Source organism: Podospora pseudopauciseta, chromosome 3 (assembly GCF_035222475.1).
Source record: "Podospora pseudopauciseta strain CBS 411.78 chromosome 3, whole genome shotgun sequence".
NCBI classification, from domain to species: domain Eukaryota; kingdom Fungi; phylum Ascomycota; class Sordariomycetes; order Sordariales; family Podosporaceae; genus Podospora; species Podospora pseudopauciseta.
Window position 1 is genome coordinate 1328750 of NC_085893.1, and position 14904 is coordinate 1343653.

The following is a 14904-nucleotide window of genomic DNA, read 5'->3' on the forward strand; positions in this document are numbered from 1 at the left end:
CAGATGGTCGACCGAGCCCCGGATCGACTCGAGACGCAAGGTCGAAATCGATGTCACTGAAGCCAAAAATGATGGGTTCACACATGTCGGCGGGCGGCCCAGTAGCCACATGGCAGCCCCCCCCGGGCATCGCCGGCGACGTACGTCAAGACAACTACTATTGTATGCATGGAAGCATCCATCGAACTCTTACTAGACAGCAGGTTGTCAAGGCAATCGAGCAAACTACCTTTGAGCCCTCTGTCAGTTTGGGGCATGGCAGCAAGGGCTCTGACTAAGATGAAGTTTGAGAAGAAGCAGTCCGGCGGAGGTGGTCGACGGAGCAGAGGAGTTCTCGCTAAGAATAGCGGTACGGAATGTCGGTGCCTGGTGCCTGGGGAGTTGAGATGGTTGCATGTGCTTGCAGTTTTTCTGCCGGAGAGGAGTGCTGTGCTGTGGTGGTGATGGTGGTGGTGGTGGTGGTGGTGTGCTCGCCCCATGGCCCCATCATGGATATCTGACACTCTTCTGAAGAGCTGGGTGTCCCTCTCGATCAGATCAGTTTCCCATCGACTGATTTGGGCTGATCCCTTCCGTAAACTATCCACTGCCGGCGCGGCGGAGCATGGAGTTTCGGAAGGTGGTTAATTATTAGTGCATCACCGGAAGCGTTGCGACTCCAGCGTTCCCCGTCGTCCGCTATACCCCGAAGAGTTAGCAGCTCGGCTCGCTAAAACCCGCCCACGCGTCGAGCCACAGACCTCGGCCAAGCACCGGAGGGGTGTGTCCAAAGACTCGCCGTTGCATCCTGTTTTTGGCATGGCTAAAGACTGAGGATGTCTGTCTGATGGTGTTTTGGAATGTTTGTGTAACAGCGATGGTTAGATTAGGCAACACGAAAAGCAGCAGCCTCCAAGAATAGGCCCCAGGCATCGAGACATACAGAGAGGTCTCAGGTCGGGGTCCGGGGGCTTGCTTTGGAAAGCATCACCATTCCAAATCATCATCACCAATACAATCACTCAGTAGTCTCAAGAGCAGCGTGTGTTTGCATGCTGCCTACTCTAGAAACAACAACCTACACCCTACACGTGCCAAAGATGACCGGGGTTCACGACATCGGCCGTTGCGCCTTCGTCATGCCTCACCCTGCCATCGAAGAAGGACCGAAGGTGAGAGAGCAGAGGAAAGAGTACGGAAGCTACATCGCAGAAAGAGCCAACCCGCCAATCTTCAAAGCCAATCCCAACCTCCAACCAGAAAACCCCCAGGACGTCGGATAACAACCATCTGTCAGCATTCCACGGCAGTCAGCCTTACAAGATATCATCAAACCACTATCATGCAAGCATACACCCTCCCAACCCGCAGCTACCGCCGCGACGACAACACCACCGCTTCCGAACCACCGCTCGACCTCCAGACCCCCTCCAGCGACTCTTATTACAGTAACAGGCGTTCAACAACCCCGCTCCCCTTCATCCGCCACCACCGCAACCGCCGCCGTCTCAACGTCCCAAACACATTCGCCGGCCTCTAGGAAAAGGACCCGAATCGGTTTCCTCCTCCCTCGCAGCAAACCATTCGCAATGCCGGGTCCTCCCAGGAGAACCGCCCCGACAACAAGGAAAACAACCCCTCCAACCTCCCGTCATATTACTCAACCTACTCCCTCCCCCGTAAACCCAGCCCCAGTCCCCCCCCGACAGAGCGAGTGAGATCTCCCTACCGCCACAGAACCTTCTCTTTTGAATCCCCGCCTGCATCTCCAGAGCTGGTGGTGTACGCCAACAAAGGGGGGTTAGATCTCTCTTGTGCATCCCCAAGGGATGATCTCGCCCGACATGGTATCAGCCACGCCCAAATCCGATCAGCATCATCCACCTACCCCTCCGACGAACGGGCCCAAAGTCCGGTCTCCCCGCCGTTGACGCTTGGGAGGAAAATACTGTCTAGTCTGGCGGGGTATGGATTCAGCGAGGCGGATTTTGATGCTGATGCTTCTTCGGAGAGGGAGGATGACGATGGAGTAGAGGAGGGGTTGTACCCTGGGGAGAAGAGGTTGAGCCGAGAGGAGGGGGAGATTGCAAGGGTTATATCCGCCGCGAAATCATCACCACCTGGGGTCCAGAGTCAGGTGTGGGGTGGGGCGGTGTTTAAGTTTCCAGCACCGCCCGAGGAAGGGGAAAAGGAAGAGGACGAGGGTTTTGCTTTGCCGGCGCCGGAGTCACCTCTTCTTGTTGGGCTGGCGGTTGAGGACAGGATGGAACAGGAGGGAGCGGATGAGGATGCTTCCACGAGGTGTTTACCCAGGGTGAGCACTGCGTTTTCGGGGTTTGAAGGGGAGCATTCTTCTTTCGTACCGCCGCTGCAAGAAGAGGAGCAAGAGCATATTTCTTTTGGGATGCAGTTGAGGGAGAGGATTAGTGGGCATTTTCGGAGGGGAAATGGTAATGATCATCATCATCATCATCGTCGTCATCATCGTCATCATCATCATCATTACAAGTCGGGCGGCTCGAGGGCTGGGGGTGGTAGTTGCGGGAAGGGTTTGGAACGGTTCAAGGAAGAAAGCTCAAAGACAAATGTTGGGACGGATGTGAAGAGGTGGTTTGTGAGGGGGCTCAAGGCGGGGAGGAAGGGGGTTAGGAGGGTCAAGAGGGGGTTGAATCATCATGGGGATGGCGACAAGGGGAGGGAGGGGAAGATGAAAAGGGAGATGAGGCGGGTGGATGAGAAGCTTGAGAGGGAGAGAGGGAAGTTGAGGAAGAAGCCCAGGAGGGAGGGGAAGGGGAAGAAGAGGGAGGGGTTGAGGGGGCGGATTTGGGGGTTGTTGGGGTAGTTTCTATCAGGTATCGGTTTGGTGATGCGGGTTGGGGTCTGGTGGTTAGATTAGGTATGGATTAGACGGCTTGGTGGTTTAGGGTTTGGAGACCGGGGTGATATATTCTGAGCATTATTACCGTCTTTTTCCTGGAGCCGTACAAAACGGTCAGAATAGAGGGCAACTCGAAACGGGTTTTCAACTTGTTCACTTGCAAAGAACTGTGCTTTGTCTCTCCGCTGAGATTTCGTCAGTCTGTATGTCTCGAACCCCCCTTTACACGACAGCAACCACACCCAAAGCTCGGTATTCTTTTGGGGACTTTTGTGTCAGGACTTGGTGTGATGATGTCTGAGTAAGATTCTTGTTAGACACACATTCGGACCAGTCGGAAGGGACCCAAGTCGGTAGTTGAGGGGTTTGGTGTGTGTGTGTGTGTTTGTGTGTGCGTGTGCGTGTGCGTGTGTGTGTGTGTGTGTGTGTGTGTGTGTGTGTGTGTGTGTGTGTGTGGGCTAGGGAGGTAGGTACTTTCTGTGCAACGTTTTACTGCATGGGCAACTCAGGACGGCGAAACACGGGGCTTACATTTTCGTCTACGGAGCGTGGATGTGATTTGAGGTTTTTGACGGGTGGGCGGCACAGTAAACGGTGCAAGTTGGATACCTTACCTGAGTCCCTAGCTAGGGATAGGATGAATAGGGGAAGGGTTGGGATAGGTGACCAAGGCGGTGCAGGGGCTTGACATTTATGGGTGAGGTGAGGGTACAACCCGTTTTGAGAAGACGGACATACAACCCACACTTGACGAACTCCTTTTGATTCACAGAGAGCACTTCCAAATCACAGTCAAAGGTAGCTAAACGTGTCACCAATCTTGCATGTCACCAAAATCAAGGCGTGGGATCTAATCCATTCCCTCAGCCAAGGTAGTAATAGAAGTCTAACCGAACAATGTTCCCTCCCCTTCATTCCCAACCTTTGTCATTTCTTCTAGCTAACCTGCCGGCCCTTGAAAATCTACCTAATCTTCACCTTGATGTACGGCACCTCCACATCCTCCCCGTCCGCATCCTCCGTCACCACATCAAAGATCAGCTCCTTCTGATGCTCGGGAATCTTCTTCTTGCTCACCGTCTCGACCAGCTCGCTCAACTTCATCGGATACTTGTCCTTTCTCTTCGCAGGCGGGAAGAAGGACGCGTACAGCAAGCTCACGCCCGAGCTCACCATCGAGATCTCCAGGCCACGGGATTTGAAGTCATCGATCAACTCTTGCAACGTGACATCATTGAACTCGAAGCGGTCCCAGATCTTGTCAAACGTCACCTTGCCGTCGGGACCCGTGTACTCAACCTTGGGGCTGGCAATCGGCTCGCTGAAGCCAAAAAAGGGCAGGGCCAAGTTGATGAAGCCGTTCTTGTACTGCTCGATGTCGTCCTTGCCGTCGATGATCTTGAACAGCTCAAGGATGACCAGGCCGGTGACCAACGCCGTGGTGGTGGCGATGGCGGGAATGATCTTGCCGGCGATGAACTTGGTCTTGTGCCTATCAGCCTGCTCGATCTTGTAGTTGTCGGCACGCAGGTTGCTGGCGGCCGTGATGAAGTCAATGTGGTGGTTGGTATCATCATCCTTCTCAAACTCGACAGGAGTGAGCTTGAAGCCGGCAAGGGACTTGGGATCGGGAAGCTGCTTGATCAGATTGCTCAGCTCAGCTTCATCATCAAAGGCAGCGCCGGCGTTCGGATCCTAAAACAAGTCAGCGAGATCATTCTAGGGTACCTCTTCAGGCAAAACTTACAGGCTCCTTCTCGTCGGCCTGAATCTTGACGTTGGAATCAGGAGAAAAGTCGGGAACAATCATCGACTCCAAGGCCTGGATGTAATCCTGCCTTGTCTTGTCCTTGACATTGATATTGTAGTTGAAGGCATGCAGGTTGGTCGCCGCCACGATGAAGCTGTAGTGAGTGGGATTGTTCGCATCAAACTTCAACGGATCAGGCGCGCGCTTTGGCCCAGACCAGAATGGGGTGCCGGTAGACGAGACAGAGTCCTTGGGGAAGTTGTAGAGCAGCTGCTGAATAGCATTGTTGTATTGCTTCTCGAACAGCATGCGGCCCCACTGAACGCAGTCCTCAAAGGTGAGAGCCCGGTCATTCTTGAGGTAGTCGAGGAGCATCTCGAGGGTGGCCTTCTCGTTGCCGCCCTGCTTCAGAGTGGTCTCGAGGTAGTTGGGCTGGGTAAGATAGAGGTTGGCTGTCTCGGCAGGCTTGACAAACGAGCTCTCAAACAACTCACGAGCCCACGCAATGGTGTGCTCGATCTTGTTGGGGAAACTGCGCAGAGTGCACATGGGGAAGGACTGCTCGGGGGGATCCTGAGAGGAGGAGTATGACTCGGTGATCTTGGGAAGGACGACCTGGGTGTTGCCCTTGGTACCAAGAGTACCGCTCTCCAGCAGAGGCTTGTGGAAGAAGACGCATCTCCTGTCGACATATGTTCTCGCCTCAACGTTGTCGAGCGCATTGGTAACACCGTCCAAGTCGTTCCAGAAATCCTCGTTAAAGATGTGCTCTGTCTCGGGGCTGACACGGTCCTTCAGGGTGACAATGTGGCCGACCAATTCAGGGTTCATCGCCTGAACTGCCCTGGCGGCACAGTCGCTCTTCATCTGGCCGACATCCTTGGGCCTGAAGAGAAACTGCCTGTTGAGGTTGCTCTTCTCGATGGAATCCATGTCGGTAACAGTGATCTTGCCGCGAGGGCCGGTTCCGAGACCGATCATGGCCCAGTTCTTGAGCATTTCGCAGCCGATAGCACCGGCACCGACGAGGAACTGTCTGACGTTGGCGACCTTGTCTTGGAACTCGCGGCCAAAGACGGCAATTTGGCCATCATAGCGAGCACCGGTGGGCTGGCAGAGCTCCTCGGTGCGGGCAACACTCGTTGGGAGTGATTCAAGCGAGTCAAAGTACATGAACTGCTGCACGGGGTTGAACTTTCCAGACACAGCCTTGAGCACTTCTTGAGCCGCGAGGCCGCCGAAGAAGGCGGCCATTGGGTTCAGGTCACCAGTAGCCTGGTAGCTGAGCTCCTTCAGGAGCTTCTCATCCCACTCCACCTCGATTCCCTCGGCTTGGGCGAACTGTTTGGCCGAGCTGATCACGACAAGCGCATCCTCCTCGTTCATGGGCCGGGGAAGACGACCATGGGTCTGGGCAAAGGCATGCACGGCTTGGAATCCGATGTGAAGCTGTTGTGGGCGATCAAACTTGGCAAAATCAGAGATGACAAATTCAGGCTCTTTCATGGCAGCAGAAATGCTCTTGAAGCTGATGAACTTGGGCATCTTGACCTGCTGATAGAGACCTCCGCGCTTGTACTGCCCGAGACCTGACACGTCACCGATGGAAAAGGTGTATGGGCCCCTGACCGTGACCTTTCGGGGCTCGGCACCGTTGAGACCTTCCATACCCTCCACCTCGGTAAACGTCACGTAGTCGCCATCCTCCAGCCCGTGCCGCGTCTCATCGAGGGCAGAGACCAGACCCTCCTCGTCGATGCCTGCCACTATACCACTGACGGGGTTCTCGCCACTGGAGTCGAGCACGGTGAAGTTGTTGCCGAAATCGCAAAATATGTTGGCGAACAGGCCGGCTGTCTCGGCGGCGATAAAGTAGATGCCCTTCTCGTGGCAGTAGTCGCCGACGAGGACCTTGAGGTGCTGGGGCGTATTTGTTAGAACCACGACCTGGTACTTGTCAAACTGCGACAGGTTCTCGCCAAGATTATCAGATTGGTGAATGTGAACTGGTGTGTAGGCGTTGAGCTCGGCGACACGTGGGGCCACGACCTGGTCGCGAGGCTTGCCGACGTCTTCAGGATGCAGGAAGAAGTTGGAAGAGAGGTCTGCGATGGCGACGGGGGCGGGATCGAAGAGGGAGACGCTTTTCACACCGGCGAGGGCGATGTTCTTTGCGATTTCGACACCGAGACCCTTTTGACCAACGATGAGGACGTTGGAAGCGCCCATGCGCTTCATGGCCTCGTGGCCCAAGACATAGAGCTGTCGGCTGTAGAGCGACTCGTCGATTTCGGTGGTGCCCACGACCGACTCGTCGACCTGCATCCGGGTGACGAGGTCGACCTCCTCGGGGAGCTTCTTGTCCTGGAAGGCATCAGGAGCAGTCAGTTTTGAGCCTGTCGGAGCTAGGGTTAAGTAGCAAGGAGAAGACGAACAGTCATGGTTTTCTTGAGGGAGATAGGCAGATCCCCGTCGGATACTTTGCGTTTCCCCAGCTTGACAGGTTTATGTGATGGCTGGTGGAGTGGTTTTTGGATTGTTGATGGTGGTTTTGGGTGGTATTGCGGTTGCACCGGGCGAGGCGGCAGTTGAGTTGACGGATAGAGTTGAGAGTTGGCGGTGCGAGGTCCCGGTCACAGGTCAGCCCCGCCACCGAGCTGGACTACGGACTGCGCTGCGGGGGATGATGCGATGGATGGTTGGCTGGGTGCCTTGTGAGCTACCCTGGAGTGTAGAGTGGGGGCAGTGACAGCCTGGAAGTAACGGTAACAAACGATGCCAACGGTTTTATTATATGAAATGGTAAGTGTTGGTCTATCTCTGACGCCGATGTTTGCAATTTTGTATCTATTATTACCAACAGAGAGCTCGCCTCACAGTAAAAGACAGCTTTTGTTCCGAGCTGTCAGAGCTGCATGGAATCTGATGGTGATTTCTAACCATCGTGGCCCATGGGCCATGATGGAATGCGGTTCCACCCCCTGGGGCTGCCTAGTGGGGCAACTGGCCCCGCCTTTCCCGCCAGGTACCCTTGGCCGTGCAATTGATGAGAAGGAACAACTACTGTTTCGCTCATCGACTTTTGACTTCGATTACAACTTTTTTCCCCATGAGCTTCTTTCATGGTCGGGGATGGGAAGAGTCATGATGCGTGATTTTGATGCTTCCAAGTGGGTAATAGAATTCTTTCTCTTTCTCCCTCCGAAACACACATCGTCGATGAAAAGAGATATCTGGCAGGATAGTTATAACCCTAGAAATACAAAAGGGCTTGCTAATGGCAACAGAACGTAAGACTCAAACTTCCAATATCTCCTCTCTTGCTTGTATCAAAAACCAAAGAATCTCTCCACCACAAAGTCGTGTTGAATCACTGAATGGCTTTTAGATAGACGTCACTAAGGTAGGCAGGAGCAGGGTTAGCAGAGTTTCAGAGGCTCAGATGAGTCAAGCCAGTCGGTGAGTGTCAAGAGAGCACTTACAAGATCAGATCCGCATTGGGTGGGATGTGGCCGCGGAATCCTCTGTTAACAAGCGCTTGGTTAGTCATTGTCTGTGACTAATCGCAGTATAGATTGGCAAGGTAACTAGTAGTCGCGCATACTTTTCGCCATAGCCATAGTCGCTGGTGATATCAAGTGTGGCTCTCTCCCCAACCCTCATGTCGAGGACCGCCTCATCCCAACCTGGATATACTGTCAGCTGACAGCTTGTCACAGCGGTCCTGTTACTCCACATGCGTACCTCTAATGAGTTTCCCGATCCCGATCTGAGTGGAAAAGTCTCCTCGACCGACGGAGGAGTCAAACCTGAGGTAGGGGTGATCTTGTTAGTTGGTTGCATGTAGAGAGAGAGAAGCAGGTTGTCACTCACTCCTGGCCCTTGTTTTCTGGTTGGCTGGCGTCTTTCAACCAGCCAGTGTACTCGATGACGACTGTTTGTCCAGGGGCAGGTGAAGGTCCGGTCCCGTGGACATGGGTTATTCTTGTGACGCCCATGATGCTGTTGATCTGTGGGGTTGTTGGAGTTGTTGGAGGATGTAGAGTGTGAGAGTCAAAGGTAGTCGTAACGAGCTCGGAAAAGGACGGACAAGAGTGTGGCATGGTCTGGAAAGCAACGTAGGATCTGGAGACGAGCCTTGTCCCTTTTATATATCAGGACCCTTCGTCTTGAGGTCCCGTCAGTACCTACATGGTACCTCGGGGGCTCGGAAGCCACGGCCGGTACTTTGTCGCTGCTAAAACACTGACTGACAGATCAGATGGGAGATGGCCGTGTCGATCGACTCCCGTGCCCCCGTCACCGGCCAGTCCCCAGTGGTTCTATGCTAGCTCGACCCTGCAATCTTAGTCTGCGGTGCTGGTGTTGGTGGCATCCCACATCGCATCCAGGATGCTGTGATGGAAGAATCTGGTCGCCGAACTGGTGTGTAAGACCCTGGTCCTGGTTGGCTGCACGGCAGAAGCAGCAGCTAGATCTGGCGCGGGGCTATCCGTGGGGTTCGGTCTTCTCGAAGCGAGATTCTCTGATGACCCTCTGTGACCCCTTCACTTTTACCGCATGCTGCATGTACCCAACCTGCCAATCTGCTTTTTTTGCATCCCCCAACACCAAGATACTGGGATGGCCTTTGAACACGGGAAACGCCTAAGCGGTACGTAGCGGCAAGGGTGGGCACCACCACGGGCCGACGCCGACAACGGTCCATCACCCCCCTAGGTTCCCTTCAGGAGAGAAACCTAGGTACTGTGTAGGGTAGCTTCGAACCTCGTCCCAGCACAGCGGTGGGACAAGGGTGTAGCTTGTAGCGAAAAAGACCCGCCTGTGCCACCAAACCGTTGCTGAACGGTGTGAACCTCACTCAAACCTCAACTCACTCAAACCTCAACTCACTCACAACAGTGGAGGCCACCCCCCGCCTTGTGCTCCAACGACATGCGAATGCCTTGCGGGCAATACCAGACAAATGACAGAGTCTCAGTCTCAGCTTCACACTCTCAACAGCCACGCCTGATTCCAAGACACGCCGAGAGAAAGATGGGGGGTGGGGAAGGGTCAGCTTCATGATGGACGCCCAACGACACAAGTGGGAAGACGAACAGGAAAAAGCATCCGGGCCGGGTATCGTGATGTTGCTGGGGTGGGGATGGACCCTTCTGGCATTTCTGTCTGGTGCCCCGGTCATGTACATACATGCGGAGCAGACGCAGGACGGCATCCAACATGCGCAAAGAGGGCAAACCGTAGATGGTTGGGCTCCAGGGCGGTTCTCGGACAAGAAACCCAATCTCCATACCGATATGGAGTGCCATTGCTCCAGCTGCAAGAGCCAGGGCAGGATGCCAGCGTGCATAGATGCCGCATGACACCAGGGCTAGCCCGACTCGTCGACGGGTTCAGATCTCGTCTTTCCCCTACGGTGCCTATTCCTCGACGCTGGCCGCGGCAACACGACGATATCTTGCAATGAGCGATGACGTAGTTTGTCCGCTGGTACGGACGGCTCCATCAAAAAATAGCTCGATGCGTTATGGGTATGTCGCAGTCCAGGGCCCAACAGGAGAAACCTCGCTATTGCTCGCCTTTCCCGCGGCTGTTCCTGCCGCTCGCTGATGCCATATCGGGCCGGTGAACACAAGAGAACCTGGAGAGGAGCGTACAGATCCATCAGGGTCAGGCCGGCCAAGTAACACGGAGCCAATTATCCGCCTAACCTTGCTGCCGTGAGTGGTTTTGAAGGAGCACACAAACAGACAAGGCACATGTGTGTGCAAACTGGCATGATACCCCCATTTCCATGAGACTCGGGGGTCTCTCGCTGGTTGCAGGGCAAGGGTTCATGGGGTTCATGACGGGCGATGGCAGAAGTTGTCCCGATCTGCACCACCATCACCTGCGAGCTTATCACATTGGCAGCCAAACAGCGAGTGTTATGCCAGATAGATTGGACGTGACTGCCGCCGGCTGATGAGTACGAACGCAGCAGCGCACGATGTCGACCATGGTTCAGAGGGGGGCGAACACCCTTTGGGCTCACCATGGCACCCTGCATCCTGCTTTTCTCGCCCTTCCAGACATGCCATTCTATCTCACCCTTCCGGCCGATGTCCACAAACGGATAGGTAGCTTTATGAACGACCCTTCAGCCGAACCACTTGCAGCAAAGGTGCTCTTTGCTGCCGAGCTCACCTTGTTGACGACGGCCCCATGCCGTGATGGGAATCTTGGTCTCTTCCGTGGCCCCAATCTATCGATCTAAGGATCTGCTGGACACAATGCCTCCAACCGTACGGGATGGAGCAAAATTCGGTTGGTGGCAGCTCCCCCGGGCATTTCTCTCGGTTTCCATTGGCCCGAAGGCCCTTGGTCCCCCTCGTGACAAGATCGAGATCCGGCTCTATAGGGACTGGGAAACACGTGGTGTCCCTAGAGTGGTGGAGTACGGCGTGTGACCACAACCTTGAACCTTGTGTGAGAGATTCTGCCGCTTTGATCTTGTACAAGTGGGTAAACAACCTCGAGATGGGATCTGTCCGTATTACGGCGATAGATGTACCGGGAGGAGAAGGGGGGGGAGGGGGGCGCGAATTCAACCTCCGGCTGCTCGCCCCAGGAGGCTTCTTTTTCATCCAGTTTTTCCCTGTCGGGGACACGGACAGGCGCAGGTTTGGCCTGATCATCATCGCATATCCCGTCACACTTGTGACAACGAATGCACCCCAAGGCTGCCCGATGCCTTTCGGCGCCGGCCCATTCTCCATCGCCAACTCGTTCGAAGATGTGATGGGAGATGGAGTCTTCTGCAGGACCCAACAACTTGACATGACCCACCACCGAACAATTACTACCACTTGAGGAACTGGGAAATAAGGATAGCCTCGCCAGGTGGGAAGATAAGGCAGTCAAACCACCGACGGAACGTTGCAGACCTGTCGTAACACACTCGACGATATATCAACACACACACGCACACACACACATCTGGAAAGAGATATGAAACACGCATTCAACACCTGATGCGGCTGCGCACATGGTAACTTGCTCCGTGACAGATATTTTTCTTTTCCATCAGTCTTTCTCTCCCACAAGCCGATGCCGCAATGGCATCCCGAGAAAGTCTAGACCGGCCGAAAAGAACTGGGGGTTTCCTAGGATTCGGGCGCGAGACACATTTCTCACGTTCGCTGCCGATCGGTCAAGGTTGATTGACGAATGATGGATCAGTTCACACTTGTGAGACAATGCAGGTGAGTGGGCAGGTCGACAGACAACAGTCCGTGAGGTTTTTTTGCTAATAGTTAAGGTTAGTCGGCAACGAGAAGAGGGAGGGCTTCCACTACTCATCTAGAAATTGCACATTGCAGCCCATCTTTGAAGATCAAAGAGCCAACTCACCGGCTGGTCGTACCCCTGATGTCCAACTGTCCTCGGTTCTCACCGCCTCACAGCGCCGCAGGTCGTCTTGTTTGGGCCATTACAAGATCACGACCGCGCCTCTCGCCATCAATGTGGAGCAGGTAGGTAGGTGGTTGAAGCGAGCCCAACAGACTGCTGGGGAAGTTGAACGAAGGAGATGAAACAGCTCGCCTCAATGTTCGGGCTTCTCGAGCGATTAAGAAAAGAAACTGGGACGTAGACGAGACTGAGCAGCAACGGGCGCCGCTCGGGGAGGCTCAACTGACTTTCTGAGTGGCAGCCTGACGGATCACGGATGAGACTCCGATCCATGTCTATCTTTTTACTGGGAGAAGATCAGGTCGCAGGTCATTGTCGATGGGATGGGTCCTATCTATCCGTTATCCGATCTTGACAGGGTGATATCCGCTTTTCTTCTTTTTTTCTTCTTTTTTTTTTTTTTTTTTTTCACCTACCAACCTACACGCCGCCAATCTGAGTGGAAGATCTCTCACTCGACCTAACATAGGGGCCACCATCACCAGCAGCTCCCAATCCAACAACATGTCCAGTCAAGGTGTGAAAACAACAACAAGATAACTCTGGTCGGAGTAGGTAATCAAACCCAAATAAGGTAAACCATATGCATAATCCCCACACCTACCTTCAACCAGAAGAGAAGTTGTTGTTGACAAATGCAACGCTCTCATCTCGGGCTTACCGCCCATATAACCCGATTCAACCAAAGGATTCAAGCTATCAATCTCACCTACCCAGCTGTCAAAAAAAAAAATCCAAAAAAACAATGGCACCGCAATTTCGGCGAATTATGTATCTCACCCGTCAACGTTGTGTTGTAGGGCTGCTTACCTCCCTAGGTAGGTGCTCGCGCCAATTCCCAGATCCAAGGTTTGGGCTGCGTTGCGCGCTTAGAGATTAGACTTAGCCAACGGTGATTGACAAGTGATTACCCAATGGAGAGACGTGTTGGTGGTGGTGTTGGCTGCCATTCAGCCAGATGGCGAAGACTGTAAATATCCAGGATTGGAAGCTGCGCGTTCTTTAGTTTCGTCCCGGCAGCTCACCAGCCTTTGGCTCTCTCGCCGGGTTTTTTTTTTCTTCATAACTTCTCTGCAAGGACGGTAGGTTATCCAATCACGACTTGACAAGAAGAAAATTGGGCCAACAATCCAGTTAACAACCAACAGGATTTGTAGCCGCAGAAATCGCGACTGGCAAGACAAGACAAGGGAGCCACGAGACCGAGACCAAACCACCGACCTGATTTGACATGGCCGCTTAACAGACCCACGCTAAAGCAATCGGTTGTTGGTTCGTTCCTCACCTCTTCACCTGCCCCCCGTGCTGTGGCGGAAGAGGCTCACAGCCGACTTTTGGCGCGGCGTGCGGCGAGGATGTTCAACTTGCGGCACAGAACGTTGACTTGTCTCTTTTCCGCGTTGTTGGGTATCCTTCAACAGGAAAGAGCCTGAGAGCTGAGGAGACCTGAGGCGTGGAACGGTGCAAAGTACACGATCCGGTCCGTTATGGTGCCATTCTTTCACCCAGTATGGTCCGTTTATGGTGAACCTGTGCAAAGGCGCCTCGGAAGGATCAGGCACACATGGCGCACGAGTAAACTCAGCAACAAGAACGGGACAGATCGGAACCGGGTATGGGCTGGAGCGAACGGTGTAAGGTATCACGAAGATCTCTCTCCCTCCCTCCGAGACCGAGGCGGGCATGGTAAGGTAGGTAGGTCCAATTTCAGCCCATCAAGAAAGCTTTTCAAGTTGCGCAGTTTGCTCAGCTTGTTCGTATCAGAGAGGGGGGAAGTGTTTGATTTGCTTGTCTATCTTCCTCTGACAATACGAGTAAGTTTACGCACGCAATTCACACACATACATCAGATACGATCTCATCTATTTCATTCTGAAGTGATGGATGCCGCGGTTAGTGTATCGTACCTGAAGGTGTCACCCTCGCATCTCCAAGGCAGTGCAAGCATGGAACATGACCATCACGCGGGGGAAGAGAGAGACCCTGCATCCAAGAACTGCTTTTTATAACTTTAAACTCTTGTGGCTTCGTTGCTCTTTCTCTCTCTCTCTCTCTCTCTGATCAACAACATCACGAGAGATCACGACATCAAAAATCCTGGGCCACTGCTGATCTACTGTACCTGCTTTGATCTGCTGAGGTAATACCTACCCCACCACCACCACCATCCCTTCTTCTCGACAGGATAGGTATTGCGTACTTTTCCATTCCGACAATTCACAGCCACGCGATCTGGTATGGAAGGGAAACGTGGAGCTGTTTGAGGGTAAGACATCATCGTTCGTTGAAGAGAGCTTCCTTCCGGAAATGGCCAGGCTTGAGGAGCGCGATGGAAACTATCGATATTTAAACCATGTGGGAACGATGGATGGCCCTACTATCGTTCTGTGCCGTCGTTGATCAACTCATCCAAATTCTCACCGTTTTTTAACCCTACTGTCTTGTCATGGCACAGCGGGCGGCCACAAGTTGGCAGTCAGCTTCTAGAAGGCGCGGAGGCGGAACGCGGCGAGCTCACGCCCGAGGAATGAAGACGAGCTCACTGCTGGGACGCGCCATCAATCATATTCTGCCGTCCCGAAAGGGCGGGTTCTAACCCGTCTCCCGTTTCAATATATGTGCGAGAGAGGGATGGGTGGGGGAGGGGAGTTTATGTAGGGCAATGCGGGATGTGATAGCACATATGGAGAGGCAAACTTTTTGCTGAATGGGTGGGTGCATGATAATATAGTGGCGGTTAATCAACTGGGGGCATTCATCAATTCGGCTACAGTTTCGAGATCAAGGTTGTCAAGTTGCAGGTGTGATATACACCGAGTCCATCGAAGTAGGTATAGTACGA

At 53.7% G+C, this 14904-nt stretch overlaps 3 protein-coding genes across 3 annotated transcripts; 1 reads left to right on the plus strand and 2 right to left on the minus strand.

The window, feature by feature from the left end:
- The first annotated feature begins 750 nt into the window (after positions 1-750).
- On the plus strand, positions 751-3024 carry QC763_303680 (uncharacterized protein). Its single transcript, XM_062910818.1, has 2 exons — positions 751-1492; positions 1556-3024. Exons 1-2 carry the CDS (start codon positions 1322-1324, stop codon positions 2819-2821), a joined length of 1437 nt encoding a protein of 478 aa, XP_062766793.1. The 5' UTR covers positions 751-1321; the 3' UTR covers positions 2822-3024.
- A 634-nt stretch (positions 3025-3658) lies between these two features.
- On the minus strand, positions 3659-7048 carry UBA1 (E1 ubiquitin-activating protein; the record flags this gene model as incomplete). The annotated part of the gene is made up of 3 exons (XM_062910819.1): positions 3659-4552; positions 4605-6971; positions 7043-7048. The coding sequence occupies 3 exons, from the start codon at positions 7046-7048 to the stop codon at positions 3821-3823; spliced, it is 3105 nt and encodes a 1034-aa protein (XP_062766794.1). The 3' UTR covers positions 3659-3820.
- Positions 7049-7977: 929 nt separating this feature from the next.
- FKR3 (FK506-binding protein 1B) lies at positions 7978-8894 on the minus strand (the record flags this gene model as incomplete). Its single annotated transcript, XM_062910820.1, has 5 exons — positions 8481-8894; positions 8352-8416; positions 8212-8293; positions 8090-8131; positions 7978-8005 (listed from the first exon to the last, which is right to left on the minus strand). Exons 1-5 carry the CDS (start codon positions 8708-8710, stop codon positions 7978-7980), a joined length of 447 nt encoding a protein of 148 aa, XP_062766795.1. The 5' UTR covers positions 8711-8894.
- Positions 8895-14904: the final 6010 nt, after the last annotated feature.

What these genes read in the sequence shown, in the direction of transcription:
- QC763_303680 (XM_062910818.1), top strand. Translation starts at nt 1,322, where the DNA reads ATGCAAGCATACACCCTCCCAACCCGCAGCTACCGCCGCGACGACAAC. An exon ending in GCAACCGCCGCCGTCTCAAC is followed by an intron (nt 1,493 to 1,555) that starts GTCCCAAACACA and finishes CCTCCCTCGCAG; the next exon opens with CAAACCATTCGCAATGCCGG.